Consider the following 17,657-nt stretch of genomic DNA (forward strand, 5'->3'; position numbering starts at 1 on the left):
GAAGATTATTTTTATATCCTTAAATATTCAACAATATCATCTATCATTTGTAGCTTCTCAAAAATCAAATGCTACAAATTTGGATGATCTTAACATAGCTGAAATTTATTTAGCACATCTGAAATGAACTTACCAATAAATGCTAGCCTTAAACCAGAGCTGGGGGGCCCTCAATAGATAATAGTTTATTAAAATGTCACTGAATTATGTCAAAATATTAAAATCTTTATTTAAAACCAACAACTTTCTCAATAGTTTGGGATACTGGCAAATTATTGCTTTGTACTCTTTAAAAAGAGTTCTCAGACTACTGTATCTTGTATCTTTTATCTTACAAAATAGATCTCGTATAAACTATTGAAAACACTTTTTCTTAAATAAGAATACTAAGACTATATCTCCAATATAAACCATTTAATTTATGTAAAGACTAACAAAACGCATTTTTAAATGATCAAAGAGTGGCATTAATCTCACAGAGATTTACTAATTTGCATTTCCGAGAACTTCAATGAAAACTTAGACTAAACACAAAGAAGTACCTCCTAATCTTTACATCAGTTATGAAAAATCCTGACTTATTACATACCTCTGCTTCTACTGCTAACTGGTATGCAATGGTCAGTTCTCCGAGCTGAAGAGCAAGTTCAAAGCGATGCTCTGGATCTGTGGATACTGTGAGAGCTTGCTGCTTGAAGCCCTAAACAGAGAACAAATGTAAGTGTGTGTGCACTCTGTATGCATATATATCCGGTGTGCGCACACAGCAAATCATCCATTTATTTATCTCTCTCAAACCAAGAATACCCTGCTGACACACAGCCTCACTGCCTAAACAAAAGTAATAGATAACAAAATACTCTAATGAGAAGACAGAAAAATTAAGGAGTCACTCACTAAATTAATTGGTAAGAACCAACCAGCAGACAAAATTCAGTCCCACAGTGCTGGTTTCTAAGCAGCAGGAGGTAACTGATGCTGAACAAACTCATGTAAAACTAGTAAAATTAAAAAAGAAAAAAATAAAACAAGCAAAATCAATAATGCAAAAGCAAACCAATGTCAAAAAGAAAAGGATTTTGGAAAGTTGAGTGAACAAGAGCCATTTCAAAAAAAGAAAGGCACAGTGGTATAGACCTAGCTGTTCATAATCTACTCACTAAGCTGGGCTTAGAGATTATCTAGTCCAGTCCCTCAAAGAAAAGCAAGTCAAATGTGAAAGCTTTCTTCCAACTTTCCCTGATCTGTAGGTCATTCAGCAAACATTTTGCTTGCAGGTCCTGACATGGATAGGGTACTATTACCTAGACTTTACTGTTGGTCTTATGTCCAGTTTATTCATTAGCAAGCACTCCAGGGGGCAGGAAATCTAAAACGGTCTTCCACATTCCACAGAGTCATCAAAACTGGCTTTTATTTAGAGACGTAGAATTCAACACCAAGAGAATCAACCAAAAGAATAAAAGTGATTACCTCTAGGAAGTAGGTGTGAGAAAGGAAAAGAAGTGCGGTTGTTTTTCTTAAGCTCTGCAGAACTTTACACTTTGTGCACATACTAAAAACACTCCATTCAGAAAGGGGCATATCACTGGTGGTAAATTTTATGCTATGTGTATTTTACCATAGTAAAAAAAAAAAAAAAAGAAAAAAAGGTCTGCTAGCATAGAGAGGGAAAATATATGATGGAAATGAAAATATTGATAGAATGGAAAAGAAGTCTCCAGAAAGAGAAGACTGATAATCGCTTTAAACATTTTTCTTTCTTTCTTTCTTTTTCTTTCTTTCTTTCTTTCTTTTTTTTTTTCTTTAAACATTTAAAGAAGGCACTAAGAGTTACGGCACTGGGTGGCTTAGTCAGTTGAGCATCTGGCTCTTGGTTTTGGCTCAGATCATGGTCTCAGGGATGTAGGATTGAGCCCTGCATCAGGCTCTGGCTCAGTGCAGAGTTTGCTTAGGATTCTCTCTCTCCTTCTCCCTCTCCTTCTATGTGTGTGCATTCTGTCTCCTCTCTCTCTCAATAAGTAAATAATAAAATCTCAAAAAAAAAAAAAAAGTTACTGGGGCATTAAGAAAGGACAAAGAAGAGGCTAGTAAGTAACTTAAGTTTACAGGAAAAGTTCCATTGCCATTAAGTGGCAATAAAGAAATAGTTTTCAAATCTATACTAACATTCTTTTCAATTGGTTTAGGGGGAAAAAAAAAAACACCCAAAAAGAAAACAAACCAAAAAACTCTTACCTGCTTTTCTAGAAAGTGTGCAACTCTGGTCCTCTGTTCTTTTGGAATGGTAGGCAGAACCTTATCAGCCATGCTAAAGTCCCTTCTCATGACAGCTGTCTGGTATTCCAGCACTGAAACCAGCAGAGAATAGCTAACAATGTTCAGTTCTTTATCCCCCAGATAAAGCCTGTTGTCTTTAGGAATATAGCCCAGGAGATACATTGTCCTATAACACAAACAGAAATTAATTTAGGAGTAGGCCCACATCAGTAGGTAAACACATACTCTCTCTCTCTCTCTCTCTCTCTCTCTCTCTCTCACACACACACACACACACACACACACACAAAACCTGCCTCTTGCTCAAAATCTCACTTTGATTGAAGCAGTTTTGGTCAACAACAGCCAACGTACTAAAACTATACACTGAAAAATCAAGGCTATTGCTGCTACAAGCCAGCAATAGATTTTGTTTAAAAAGCATAATTCTAAATTTAGGATGCTGAGACAAAAGCAAAACAATACTCAGTTACCTATCCAAGTGGGCAATGGTGACTATTTCTCCTCCAACATAATAATTTAATCTGTTCACAGAACTTGTGTAAATGAAGCAATCGCCTACCCACAGCCCTGTTTTCACAATTTCCTGAATCTCACCAAGAACCTGCAAAGAAAAAAGAGTCTATTATGAACTTACAAGTATTAGAAATCCTGTCAGTAACAAAAACCTGAATATGACTGGGGGTGATAAGGTAGAATAGGGAATATAACGTAAAATCCTACTTCAAGAAAGAAAATATTTCCTTGGAATTTCTATCTTCTTTCTCCATGTAAAAACAGATTCCTGGCTGAGTATATTTGTAATGTAGAATCTCACTGCTGCATCAGAGCTGTGATCCAAAAAGTGGTGATCTAAACTCACACACATGAAATTGGAGAAGTATTTCATAAAATCTTCCAGGACCATCTCCACAAGAGATGATTTAACTTAACCATTTGAGAGCTCATTTAAATCACTCTGGGTAAACTGTCTTAAGACCAAAACACCTTCTAATTTCCTTACTAAAAGATACCAAAGTGAATCTAAAAACTTCCTAAAATCAAAGTACAAATTTCTTTTAAACCTACATACTTTCAAACTCTGATCTTTCAGATAAGACTTTAATTTTTGCATTTCACTGTAATTAGTTAAATGTTACTTTCCCCAAACCTAACTTAATAAAATATTAAAATCAGTGAAGTTCTATTATATGAATATAAATCATGTAAAAACAAAGCTAAAATTGTGTTGGTCAATTACCTCAAAGGCATCTTCAATGCCATCTTCAGTAACTCCCTCATGTGTTTCCTGTGCAGCCAAGACTTTTTCCGACAGATACTTCAGGATAAAAAATGACTCCTCAGTGGCAATACAAACCAGCTCTCCAGAGTCAGACCAGAAAATCTACAACATGGCAAACAAAACAGTTTGGGATTTCTAAGCAGTATGACAAACTGCATACACTTTGTTTCTAACAAGACTTGTCTTCTTTTTTTTTTTTTTTTTTTTTAAAGATTTTATTTAATTATTTGTCAGAGAGAGAGAGGGAGAGAGAGCGAGCACAGGCAGACAGAATGGCAGGCAGAGGCAGAGGGAGAAGCAGGCTCCCTGACGAGCAGGGAGCCCGATGCGGGACTCGATCCCAGAACGCCGGGATCATGACCTGAGCCGAAGGCAGCTGCTTAACCAACTGAGCCACCCAGGCGTCCCAAGACTTGTCTTCTTATATTAGGGTAGTAAATATGCTTAAATCAATTTTATGTAGTACATACAATGTATATATAGATATATATTTACACACATATGTACGTATATATATGTATTTATTTGGAGGGTGGACAGGGCAGTGCCTCACTCTTTAGTCTAGAAATGGAAAGACTCAAAGGAGACAGGAAGGAAAGCTGTTAGTAGACACTGAATGTGCTATAATTTAGCAGTAGTAGCCTAGTCCCTATTGCTCTAGGAAAGTGTTTTTCAGCCTTTTTTTTTTTTCATTATCACCCCCACCCACACCCAGTAACCTTTTTAGGCATTTTTTCCCCTCATCTCACCTATAAAGTTTTAATACCATGGATACTATATATATGCTTATACATACATAACACATACACATAACATATATACAAACATATAAATATGCTTTATAGATAAAGAGTGAATTTTCTTTACTCTCAGTAACCAATTTTTGTCCTGTGGGGCCCTAGTCCCCACTCAGATTGCATGCTGTAAAAGACACAACCAGGACCCTAGGGAGGTAGATTTGTCTCCAAAGAATTTTGTGACAATGAAAAGTGGTCAAAGAAGCAGGCAGTTCCAAAGGTAGAAAGCTCTGTCACTAGAGGCATTTACCTGAAGTTTCAATAGCCATCATCAGGTAAAGCATGAAAAGGCTTTCTGAATGGTATGGGGCTCCTAGGCCTTTCCAAGTCAAGAGCTCCCTGACTTCCTGTCTTGAAAGTATACTTTTTATATTCTGTCAAATGCCATTTAAAATATGAATAACATGGGCGCCTGGATGGCTCAGTTGGTTGAGCAACTGCCTTCGGCTCAGGTCATGATCCTGGACTTCTAGGATCGAGTCCTGCATCGGGCTCCCAGCTCCTTGGGGAGTCTACTTCTCCCTCTGACCTCCTCTCTCATGCTTTCTCTCACTCATTCTCTCTCAAATAAATAAATAAAATCTTTAAAAAAATAAAATAAAATAAAATATGAATAACACTTGGCATTTGTATAACCTTTGGTGCTTTTCAAAATAACCAATGTCTACTGCCTCATTCATATACTACAATTCTGATTTTCTAAGCAATCTTAAAGTAAATGGTACTGTGTCCAACACAAATGGAACCAGGAGAGCTGGGTACAAAGACACTTCTTTGCCTCGGGGACCGACGGTTCCTCACAAAGGTGCACACTCCAGAAGTAACAATGGAGGGAAAAACTCACGTGTTTGGGCTGAATTTCAATTCTGCGTATGAGTTCGGTATTGTCCCAGTCATAGAAAGCTAACCCATTTACAGATCTGACTCCCAGTAAGAAGCCTCCATAGATACCTAAAAGGAAAAAAGATTTTGGTTTAGATGTTTCTGAGCCATCGCAAAGCTTCTAATATTGTGTCATAAATAAACAGCACTCACTTTCTGCTCCAAAATCTGGTTTAAATGATTTTTTTTCCTTAAAGTTCTTAAATATCTTTACAACACTGTTGCTCTCTCTTATTGCATATCTGGCGGGAAGGAAGGAAAACATGCATATTATATACCAAACCATACTTCCATAAAATGTTAGAAATATTTTCAAATATATCTGAGTAATGAATTATGGGTTTTACACTATTACACACATTATTAGGGTTTACAACTATTTCAGAAACTGAGAAAGACCCACCATCCATCAAAAAGTGAGTGATTAAACCAAGTATGATACATTCATACAATGGAATATTACTCTGCAGAACAGGGGACCAATTACTGATTTATGCAACAATACAGATGAATCTCAAAAATATTATGCTAAGCAAAAAAAGCCAGACACAAGAGTGGATACTGTAGGACTCCATTTATATTAAACTCTAAGGACAAATCTAATCCACATCGTGACAAAAAGCACATCAGTGTTTGGGGCCAGGGAAAAGACTGTTAAGGGAAAACAAAGGGATTTTCCAGGGATGACAGAAATGTTCTCTGTCTTTATGGTGCTGGTGGTTACAGACTGTATCTATCTGCCAAAATTCACTGAAACATACATTTAAAGTAGTGCATTTAATTTTGTATAAATTACAACTCAATAGAGATGATTTAAAAATAAAAACTTTAACAAGCGGCTCAGCCATTTCTAGCAACTATTTAGAACATTGTGTATATTCAGGCCTCTTGAAAAGACGGGCTGTGGCTGTTGCTGGATAATCAAGAGTATTTAAGGAAGTGATCTGATGAGTGTTCCTATCAAGACAGGAAAGATGCTGAAAGGGCCTTAGCTAGATAAAGATTAAGAAAAAAGCAAATTATCAAAACAGGTATGTTAAGAGTGGTAAGGCAATCCATGAACTGTAATTGTTTTTAAGATGATATCAAAGTACATTTTAGTATTTGGAACAGTGCATGTATGAATGTATTTAGGAAATTTATGAAAAGATCAAAACAAATTCTCAGTATATCTTACTGTTAAAAAACTTAAAAACATGCACCTTATATGCAAAACTGAGGCTCACTGTTGAGGGCAGGGGCAATACAAAATATGGAGGAAACAAAACTAAGAAAATGGAAGATGTAATTCAGTTGTGTGGTCAGAAAAAGCCAAAGCCCTAATATTTATTACATGCACCAAAAAGGAATCAAAAGGAACCACTCGGTAACCAGTATCTAGTACAAATAATGATAATTAATTAGCACCTGGTATGATAATTCAGAGTTAAATGATTTTTCCTGTTTTTAATGAGAATATTTTGTGAATACTCAAAATTTAGATAGAATTTAAGAATGGGGGTTGGGTAACATCACAGAAAATGAGTTTTAAAAAAGATTCAATGAAGTTCTCATCAAGATGACATCAGACTACACTCTCTCCCAACTAGCTCAGGACCTACCAACACTTAAGGACACCAGGGCACCGGGAGAGCCTCCTTTGTCTTGAGCCCATCTATAAGCACCAGGCCCTGCTAAGGGCTCCATCAAGGAAATAGGTGCTGGGCCCCCAATTTAATGGGATTATTAGATGAGCCTGAGTGAGCTTGCTGAATAATGAATACAGAAAGGGCAAAGGCAGCACTGGTGAGAACTGTTCTTGAACACAAAGAAGCACAGCCAACACTGAGCCTTTGGAACATGTTTCATACAGCTGCACACAGATCACCTATCTGCAGTCGGGGCCAGCTGGAGAGCACAAACCAAAACTTACTCTGAAGAATCGTGGGCCCATGCAAACTCCTGGGCAGACCCAAAGCTTTTGTTTCTCAATGCCATTGCTGTGTAGATGATATATTCACCATCACCACACACCACAACAAACCTGGAAATTATGGAAGCCAGGGAGAGAAGTAGGATCAATAACATGTGGAAGTTATGAAACATTGCTCATCTTCATAATAAAATACTTCTAATAACAAATGCTATTTTAGTTGACTGTTATAATTGAATCTAGTATCTTTTAAAGTTATACATTTCTTCAAATACACAGCTAGACATAAATATTCTACACAACAATTCCAAAAACATAAAGATAGGGTTTTGCTGAAAATCTTATTGCAGTGGCCTTCTCTTATAAACAAAGGAGACTTGGGACAGGAAGATAAGAATGGCTGGAGATGAACAAGGGCCAAGATTCTAATAATTCAACTAATTTTCAAGGGTGGGGAGGGGCAGTGAGAGACTCTTAAGCAGACTCTACACCCACCCTGGAGCCCAGTGTGGGGCTCTGTCTCACAACCCTGAGATCATGACCTAAGCCAAAATCAAGAGTCAGACACTTAACTGACTGAGCCACCCAGGTGCCCCTCAACTGATATTTATTGAGAATCAAAATGCCTAGCATTTAGCTCATTACAATTATACCATAATATATTATATTTATACAAATATATATAAATATATTATATTATAATATATATTATTTATACAAATACATTATATTTATATACATAAATATAAATATATTACATTTATACCATAAGAAGACATAAGATGGTGCTACTCTGGGGTGCCTGGGTGGCTCGGTTGGTTAAGCATCTGCCTTCGACTCAGGTCATAATCCCAAGGTTCTGGGATCCTGCACTGGGCTCCTTGCTCAGCAGCGAACCTGCTTCTTCCTCTCCCTTTGCCTGCCTCTCCCCCTGCTTGTGCTCTTTCCCTCTCTGTCAAATAAATAATTAAAACCTTTTTAAAAAAATTGTACTGGTTACTGTTGGATTACCAATGGTAAGATTTAAAAAAAAAAGTTTTATGACATTAAGGGAAAAAATATACAATGCATTCTTAATTTTCCTAAGGAAATTATATTACAAGTAATTATGGATATCATTTACTAAACAAGTCATATACTTGGTTTACAAAGCTTGTCTTTTTCAATACTCAGAACAGAATTAGATGCTCAGATCTACTGTAAAGTAACTTTTAAAGATGCACAGGTTTAAACTCATGCTTGAAACTCAAGATGTCTGGTGCTTTCTAAATCTTAAGAAACAAAAATGATGGTTCAAATTATAGATAAGAAGCAGAATTATTATCAATCCCCCAATGTTTTCAAAAGACATACTTCAGAGTCACCTCTTCTTAAGTTAATCAGCAAGTATTTAGAGCACCTAGTCTCAGGATAAGACATGATACCTGCCCTCAAAGCAGCACAAGAACACAAACCCAGCACATTTAAAATGAATAAATAGAAAGCTATTTAACTGTTCAAAGTTGTACAGTGGGACAAAGCCAGAAAGGCAAATATGCTTTCAGCTTGCATGCCAAGTCAACTGGCTGGCATGTTGGCAGCTGTGTTGAGGAATCCAGGTCAAAAGCTCATGAGGAATGCCCACCACAGTGTAGGGTGGTATATGCTGTGGATATGCAAGCTCTGCTCTAACATACTCAGAAGCCCAGGAGAGATTCTGGTGATGGCTTACCGCCCATTAGGATTGTGTTGAATAGTCTGCGGGTATATTTCACAACTGCCCATATCCTTGACGGCTAGTGGCAGTCTTTCTCCATCTTTAATTTCAGCATCTCCCATTGCTTTTAGGTTGGCCTGCTGTACTTCTGAATGCTTGGCCCAAATTATCTTTCCATTGGCATCCATGGACATGGCAGGTTCCTCCCGACCAAGCTGCAAAAATGACAAATGGCTTTTAGCAATAAAAGAAACCAAATAAAACCACAAAATAAACATCTTCTATTTTCATTTAACAGAGGGCTCCTTTCTTCCACTTTAATCCAGTGCTTAATCTCTTGTGCTTAATGAAAGAAGAGCCAGTTTAATAAAACTGGTAACTTAGAAGATGACTGTACTAAAAAATAAGGAAAACTGCTTCCACTGTGTCCATTTTATTCAGAAAGAGTATAATTAGAGATTACCTTAACAATAATGCTCCCTTCGTCATAGCCCAAAGCGACGTTGTTGGACCCTCTCAGACTGGCCACACACCACACCCTCTCCATTCCATAATTCAATGTGCTCTCAAGGCGATACGTGCTTGAATGCCAAATACGCACAGTTCCTAAAGAGAACAATGTGAATATTCCCTTCTAATGAATATCTAACGATGAACTGTGTCAGGTGAACCAACCAAAGGGAAGTCTTTTTTTTATTAGTTTCCTGGCAGCTTAATTTTTTGATCTATAGTCTATATAGGTGATTTTATAAAGCAACATAAATTAACAGAAAATTGTTAGAAACCAAGAAATGTGATTTTCCATGTAAAATAATGAATTTTCTCAGCACGGTACCTACTATGAACCTGTAGGTGCTTTACACACATGATCTTTTCTTTTCACTATAATCCTATGAGGTGGATATGTCTGTTCCCATTTCATAATCTGCCCAAACCACATATGCATGAAGTGGCAGCACCTGAATATGACCCCAGGTTTTTGGATTCCAAACCACCGACCGGTTTTTTCAGTTTTTCTCTAGGACTTCTGGGTCCTCTTATTTAAGTAATAGTCAAAATGCATTAGAATGATGATGATGACGGGGGCGCCTGGGTGGCTCAGTGTGTTAAAGCCTCTGCCTTTGGCTCAGGTCATGATCCCAGTGTTCTGGGATAGAGCCCCGCATCCGTCTCTCTGCTCAGCGGGGAGCCTGCTTCCTCTTCTCTCTGCCTGCCTCTCTGCCTACTTGTGATCTCTGTCTGTCCAATAAATAAATTAAAAAAATCTTAAAAAAAAAAAAAAAAGGAATGATGATGAAGAAGAAGATAACAATGCCCCTTCGCTCTGTTACAGCACAAATATTCTACTCTAATAAAAAGAGCAAAATTCCCAGAAACCTCCAATTACAATGCAAGGCACTACCTGACTTAAATAACTGCTTAGTAATTACAAGCACAGGAATAAACATACATTTCGAACTTACCATCTTCTGAACCTGTGATGATGATTGGCAACTCAGGATGAAAACTGGCACAAGACACATTTTGGGCATGTCCCTCCAGTGTCTGTACACATGTCTTATTCTGTAATCAAGACACAAAAAATATTTTTAATGAAAAACAAGTAACTCATCCTTAATTTTTCCAGTTTGCAGATACATAAAAATGAGAGCTGTTATTTTAATCTAAATAATTTTTGATACAGAAATTTTGAAACACAATTATCTTATCTGCATAATTTCTCTAATTTTTTGACAACACAGGGAAATAGAATTTTAACTATCACATTTAAAGAAGAAAACACACACACCTCAAAAGATCTGGTTTTCGTATGAATATTTTCTCTCCCAAACATCTAAGATAATATCTTTAATAATTTTATCCTGTACTTAAACACAAATCTGAATAAGGTTCTAAGTAACAGTGATTTTCTAGCTGTTCTAGTGATTTTATTAACTGTTTATGGAAATTTTGATGTGAGAAACAAAACAAATTTAATCTGTCTCTGAGAGAGAAAAAGCATAGTAACAAGAAGTAATAACTAGATTTACAAAGTCTATGTAGCAAAACGTCTGTAACATGGGGACGTCATGGTATTATTCATTTATCTGCTAGTTTTCAAATACAGACAGAAGTCTACCAGTGAGGATACTAGAGGGTGTAATAACTTCATTTTAGTCAAAATATTTAAATTTCTTTAATTTCTACTATTAAGTAAAAAATAAACATAATGGTGTTTTATTTTAAAATCTCAATAGGCATTTCTTTCATTTTTATGGAGAACTCTAGGACTACTGTTTAGAGGCAAATACTGAAGATTTAAGTTATTATGCTCTCAACAGAGTTCAATAACCCAAGTCTTAACTATCTTGTAACAAACAGTGAAATCCATGTCTAACATATGATAAAGTAAGATTATGAAAAAACTGTACCTGATAGTCCCATATTTTAACAAGACGGTCATCTGCACCTGAAATGAGGTATGGTTTGTCGCCACCACTGTAGTAATCGATGCAATTCACACCTTTCTCATGTCCCTCCAGAGTGAAGTTTGGTGAGGAAGAACCCAACTGCCATACCTTTAAAGAGCAAGAGCATCTGCCAGTCAATAAGGGGCCTTGCTTTTCAGAAGGCAGCTCCATAACACTTCTGACATATTATATAAAGTGCCAAAGCCCAGGACAGGAAAACTAAAGAATGTACATTTCTTTCACCCATTTATTTCTGTTCTTTCTCACTTTACTTGACTTTCCAGGGGGCAGAATAACTATAGTATTCTCCAAAAATGCCAATTTCCAGGCTTTATCTCTAGAGATTTCTCTTTATCCCTATAGTTCCCCAGGAATCTAGATTTTTAACAGACATCCCAGTGATCCACAGGTTATAGTCTAAAGAACAGTAAGAAATGATTTTACGAGAATTTTAATATAAAGATAATGAAAGTGGATTTAGTAAGGTATATTAAAAAGAGAAAATGACCACATAACAACACATTTAAAACATTTAAAGTATGGAAAAGTAGTCAAACGTTACCATAGCGTAGTATTGAGCTTTATCTTTACAAATAATTATTGAGTGCCTCCTACAAAGGAGGCCCTCTGGGAAGTATAAAGATGCATAAACAAATGTTTACCACTGACTGTATACAACAAACTTTACTTGAGCCAAAGATAAGACAATTTATGTTCTCAAGATACACCTTTTAGTGAAGAAAGTTCGAAACTAATTTCAAAGTTTTCAACCTATGTCAAAAGCAAGGACAATCCAGCAAAAGGGAAATAAAAAGTAAGGTCAAAACCCTAAGATATTTAGACAGATATCATTTAATACTCAATTATCAGACAAATAACATAACATTTTATGTAAGTTAAAGGAATGTTATATAGATGTAAGCATACACACGTAAGTAAAAGTTAGTGCAATATAGCATTTTAAACCTATGCATATAGAGACATTTTAAATAGCGTAATGGAAAAGGGAGTATGACTACCACTCATGCAACAAGTATTAAGCGTTTAGTACAAGCAAGGCACTGTGTTGCTTGCTACCGAGTGTCTGTTTGAGGGAGTGGGGGTGACACCCAGTTCCTGCCCAAACATCAACATTTTGGGGGATAAAGATTTCTGGAGACATATTAGATATCGCTCAAAATGAAGGGCATAATAAAGACAAAAAGGAATGGAAGGAATGGGATGAGCATGATTGGCTCTGTCTAGAGGTGAAATGGATGTCTGAAGAGAGCCTCTCAGAGTAAGTAATTGTGCTGAGCCTTGAAAGATGAGTAGTTCTCCAGAGGAAAAAAAAGTAAAAAAGGGAGAATAAAGAGCATTGCAAGCAGAGGTAACAGTTGAATGAGGGTCTATGTACATTCATGGCATTTCTGGAGAATGGTGGATAGACCGGGATTATAGGAGATATAATATTAGCTGTGGCTAGTCTTGGAAACCCTCATATTCAACAGTAAGGTAGTGGAACTTTACTCTTACGCTGGGAATGGAAAGGTGAAATCCATGTTTTAGAAAGATACCTGGCAGTAGTACAGAGAAATGCAGTAAGGAAAAGAGAATGGAGGCAGAGGAAATTTTAATGTAAAACAGATTAATAATCGGCAAATGTCAACAATGAATACACTAAAAGGAAACAGGAAATAGAGGAAATACACAAAAAGGAGAGGAAACAGAAGTAAGAGGACATACTGGCATCTTTCTTATTCTGGGTTTGCAGTAGTTTAAAAGTCTTAGAATACATTGCTTTGACACAGAAAAACACTCTTCCTGTTAAGAGCATCAAGTTACCACAAGTCCTATTTTGATTTCAATATGAGCTTTTAAGAGAAACTTCTAAGCAGGAATAAATTTCATGGGCAGCCAGTAGTAAAATATCTCAAACAACTACATTTCACCATCATAATGGATACAAAAAGCAGGCACCCTACCTTGATGGTCCTGTCCAAAGATGCACTGGCAAACTGATTGTTATCTTTAGGATTGATCACAATCTGCATAACATAATGGGTGTGTCCTTCAAACACTTGTGAGCAGGACCATTTTTTATCCCAGTCCCAGAGCTTAATAAGCATGTCATCTAGGCCAAAAAAAAAGTCTCAAGTTAGTTGCCATTTATATTTCTTTCATTTAGAACTAAGATGCAGTCTTTGTGCCTTTTAAGGCAGCAAATCTAAGAGAAATCATACATTCCAAGGCTTAAAGAAACAGAATCAGAACTGAACAGATTTTTCAAAATCCTTATTTATCCTAAGAATAAACTTAACTCCCTACAGAAGAGGTGAGATAAGACAGAGAAATTTCTCTTATAAGAATGGTGGAAAAAAAAGCTTTGAATTATTTCTCAATTTTAACTTAAAAATGTTTCAAAGAGCTATTACCAAATCAGTACAACTTGTTTTAATTCCCTCCAAAAGTTCACTGTTCTAGATATAATGCCACGGAGCAAACTAGCCTGAATATAAAGAAAAAAGTGATGAGGGTATGTAGCAATCTGGCAAAAACTCACCCACCAGCATGTAAATTAGCATTCTGTTCAGCAGATGTTTAATCATCTAGACCTTCAGGCCTTCCCTGACAGAAACTGGAGCAATTGCTACACAAATCCTAAGTAGAGTTGATATTTCATTAAATACGAAAGCAAGCAGCACTGATAGCAGGGTAATGGATTTAAATAGTTTAAAGGCTGCTTGGAATTAGAACTACACATGTAACAGCTGTGAAAGAATTGCAAGTCTCACTGAATGGAAATGAATTACTGAAAGAGATACACATGACCAAAAGGAGTCATCTCTTACCACTGCTAGTCAGAATGAAAGGCTGCGTTGGATGAACAGCAATACAGCGAATGTAGTCTGAGTGTGCTTCAAACATATGAACTCTCTCCAGAGTATTATAATTGAACACTCTTATCTGCATGTCATCCTAGAAATGGAAATTTAGAAATTATTATTGTTATAAAGTAAACTGTGCAAAATGGTGTAGGGGCCCATGGGTGGCTCAGTCGGTTAGGTGTCCTGACTTTTGATTTCAGCTCAGGTAGTAAGTAAACTCAGGGTCCTGGGATGGAGTCCCACATCAGCCTCTGCACTCAGCTGGGAATCTGCCTCTCTGTCTGTACCCCCTCCCTTGCTTTCTCTAAAAATAGATAAATAAATCTTGGAAAAAAAAAAAAAAAGTGTACCATAGGCTCAAGTTATAAAGTCCATGCTTCAGAACATTAGACTAATTAATAATCAAGAATCAAAATCATTTGCATAATCACTGACCAATTAAGAAACTGAAGGAATTAGAAATTCATATAATTACTTACCGCTCCTGTCACAACCCAATTCTTTCTTGCAACAAACTTTGCAGCCCGAACAGGAAGATCACACACTTCAAATGTTTTCACCAATGTCTTTAAAATTTAATAAGAATATATACTTTGAGTTATGAGAAAATAACTGAAAAAACTGTGTTACATTTAAAATATCCAATTATTTAGATCATTCCTAATTTAAAAATATTCTCAGGCTAAAACACAAAAGCTCAACAATCAAATGAAAAAAACAGACCAATCATCTTTTCTTTAACAGTTTCAAAATTAAAATACTTATAAAGGATAAAAGAAAGCAAATCTCCACAAGATGGAATTCCAGATCCTCTGTGCTCCAGCCTGCCCTTCCCTATCTCCTTAGCCCTACCTTTGGCTACTCCCACCGTTACCTTTACTCCTCCTGTGCCCTCTGCCTGAAAAACCACAAACAGAACCTTATACTCCCCATTCATAACATAGCACCTTCATAATTATGTGTCTAATGTTAATCTTTTCTACTAAGCTCCCCAAGGGCAAGAATCCTGTTCAACACTGTATTCCCAGAGGCTAGAACAGTGGCTGGCAAACAACCAGTGTGCAGTAACTATTTGTTGAATGAATTGGCTCTTAGTTTTTTCTTTTTAAAATTAAACCTACCAACTCACAAAATAAACTCATAAACAAGATCCAATTCTTTTGAATACTTTAGCAATATGTTTCCGTATAAATGCTATTTACCTCTTTTTAGTGAAGCATGAAAACACAGTGATTTAGATGTCTCTTCAAGCTGCTCAAATGGAATAATATATATAGGATAAAAGCAGAAAACTGAAAAAGCCTCTTAGAAAGAACAGGGATAAATGCATGTCTTTGTCCTCCCACTATGATGCCTTATTTTTTAAGATTCTGAGATTCAAACTATCATTTTGCAATCTCTCTTTTTTGTACCAGAGAGTAATGAAAAACAGCACAATCTTACTGATTAACCATGTACACTAAATAAAAAGAATCAAAACTAGTACGCCTCAAACTAATGTTATATTGTATGTCAACTATACTTTCAAAAAAAAGTTGTAAGAAAAAAGAAACAATAGAGACTGGTTCCTAAGAACTGTTAAGCCTACTCTGGCCTTCTGAAGCCAGACTTCACAGATTCTTCACACAAACACAATAAATGGGAGCGTCAGCTCTAACCTGTACAACTATCAGCTGACTACCATACAGAGAGCAGACACAACATACAATCTGTAAGATGACAGAAAAATCCACAAAAGCTCATAAGGAGCCAACAAATCAAGGGATCTGCTGAGCAGTACAAATAAAGAAGCTGCAGAACAGTCACGGTTAAGGTCCATGTTAAGTGCTGTGGCTGATACAAATGACACGAGAGATGGTCTCAGCATTATAGAAGCTAAACAATCTATAAAGAGGAAGAAATGCTACACACTCAATATAACTTAATTTAAGTTAGGGAAATAATGACTAACACTTGTATGGGACTTTACACATTATTATCTAGTTTGATTTAATCCTTTTGACAATCCTGTGATATAGGGAAGGCAACAATATCCTCTTCATTTTAGATAAGTAACTGAGCCTTAACATGTTTAAGAGGTTTGCCCACATCATTTATTGAAGCAGGATGGCTTCAAACTGTAACATACTGATTTTTAACCACTGCACTCACCACCTCAAAGACTTACTTGAAATTCAAGTACATTTGAATTTACTTCCAAAAACGTTTTGCCTCTTTGAAGAATTTTGCTCTTAATATACATGAGTGGCAAGTAACTTCTGTTGGTGATAGAGGGAAAAAAAGAGGTAGAACCAAAAATAGACCAACCATTAAACAAAGACTTACTCAGTATCTACTATAAGTCTCACTGTCAAATAGGCACTTGTAGTAACAGTGGAAAGTAAGACTAGTATAATCCCTACCTATCCCAGGACTGCATTCTTGAAGGAAAGAAGGAAATCAGAAGAAGTTACCAACAAGATGAATTTTGAAAGTGGAAGCAGGTGGCCCTGCCAGAGGGCACAGAAGGGCACAAAAGAAAAAAAGAGGCAAACTGGATGAACCAGAGAGAGTTACGTCACAGTAAAACCGAGAGAAAGTTAAGGGAAGTACAGCTGGGATTTAGAACATACCACAGTGAAATGACAGATCTGAGAAATGGCTAAATGGAGTTGCCAGAAGGTATCCCTAGGAAGAATTAGGATGTGTGGTGGGGTTTAGGGGAGGCACCAACATATCTGTTAAGCATAAAATCACAAAGATATTAAGTCTGTGAAAACAGAAGTGGATCAAAAAGAGCAGTTAGCATGCATACTATCTGCTTTAAGACAAATGGATTCACAAAATGAAGAACTGAAATTGTAGAGGTTAGAAATCCTGATATAGTCAAATACTGATAAATGGAATACTGATTATTCATTAGCTCAAAAAACAATTATTGAGTACTTACTATGTGGCAGACAATGTTATCAGCACTGGCATAAAGCAGGGAACAAAGTGTTAATGTTTATAAAATGTCATTGGTGGGGTCCTGCTTTAGTGCGCAGTCATTCTGTGCCATTATAGGGACGTAAGACTGTAAGGGTGATTTTAGATTTATTACTGACCTTGGTTCCTAAGCCTATTTTTCCATTTTAAATTACTCAATGTGAATTTTGTCTGGCTATTAAGAACTTAACCTTACATGTTGAAAATAATGATTGTGTAAGTAGACACATAACTGTATGGGCTGGTGCTCACTATATGTTCTGTATTTTGAAGGGAAACGATTAAGAACCATCAACAAAGACTGGAAAATAAGAGATAAACCAATTTGAAGGATAAATGATTTACTCAGATGATAAAGAGCAAAATAAGCATTTAAGGCAGATAATCTGTATAATGCATATTCTCATATGTGTAATCAAAAGCTGACTACAAATACTTCTCTAACACTCTATAATTTGAATAGTTGATTGAAAGTTACCTGCATATCATTATATCAATTATTTGGGAAAAAATAAAATTAAAAA

General features: G+C 36.3%; 1 protein-coding gene across 1 annotated transcript in view; it reads right to left on the minus strand.

The window, feature by feature from the left end:
- LOC111154977 (coatomer protein complex subunit beta 2) overlaps window positions 1-17,657 on the minus strand; it is a 29,621-nt gene that overhangs the window by 3,930 nt on the left and 8,034 nt on the right. The window contains exons 3-16 of the mRNA XM_022514931.1: window positions 14,646-14,732; window positions 14,131-14,257; window positions 13,264-13,412; window positions 11,261-11,407; window positions 10,313-10,412; window positions 9,313-9,455; window positions 8,865-9,064; window positions 7,154-7,264; window positions 5,395-5,483; window positions 5,204-5,310; window positions 3,521-3,664; window positions 2,754-2,884; window positions 2,239-2,446; window positions 590-700 (exon numbers count right to left, since the gene is read on the minus strand). Of these exons, the coding sequence (XP_022370639.1) occupies window positions 590-700; window positions 2,239-2,446; window positions 2,754-2,884; window positions 3,521-3,664; window positions 5,204-5,310; window positions 5,395-5,483; window positions 7,154-7,264; window positions 8,865-9,064; window positions 9,313-9,455; window positions 10,313-10,412; window positions 11,261-11,407; window positions 13,264-13,412; window positions 14,131-14,257; window positions 14,646-14,732 (1,854 nt within the window). The remainder of the gene's footprint in view (window positions 1-589; window positions 701-2,238; window positions 2,447-2,753; window positions 2,885-3,520; window positions 3,665-5,203; window positions 5,311-5,394; window positions 5,484-7,153; window positions 7,265-8,864; window positions 9,065-9,312; window positions 9,456-10,312; window positions 10,413-11,260; window positions 11,408-13,263; window positions 13,413-14,130; window positions 14,258-14,645; window positions 14,733-17,657) is intronic.

This window comes from Enhydra lutris, unplaced genomic scaffold, assembly GCF_002288905.1.
Source record: "Enhydra lutris kenyoni isolate GAN:26980312 unplaced genomic scaffold, ASM228890v2 scaffoldscaffold39, whole genome shotgun sequence".
NCBI lineage: Eukaryota > Metazoa > Chordata > Mammalia > Carnivora > Mustelidae > Enhydra > Enhydra lutris.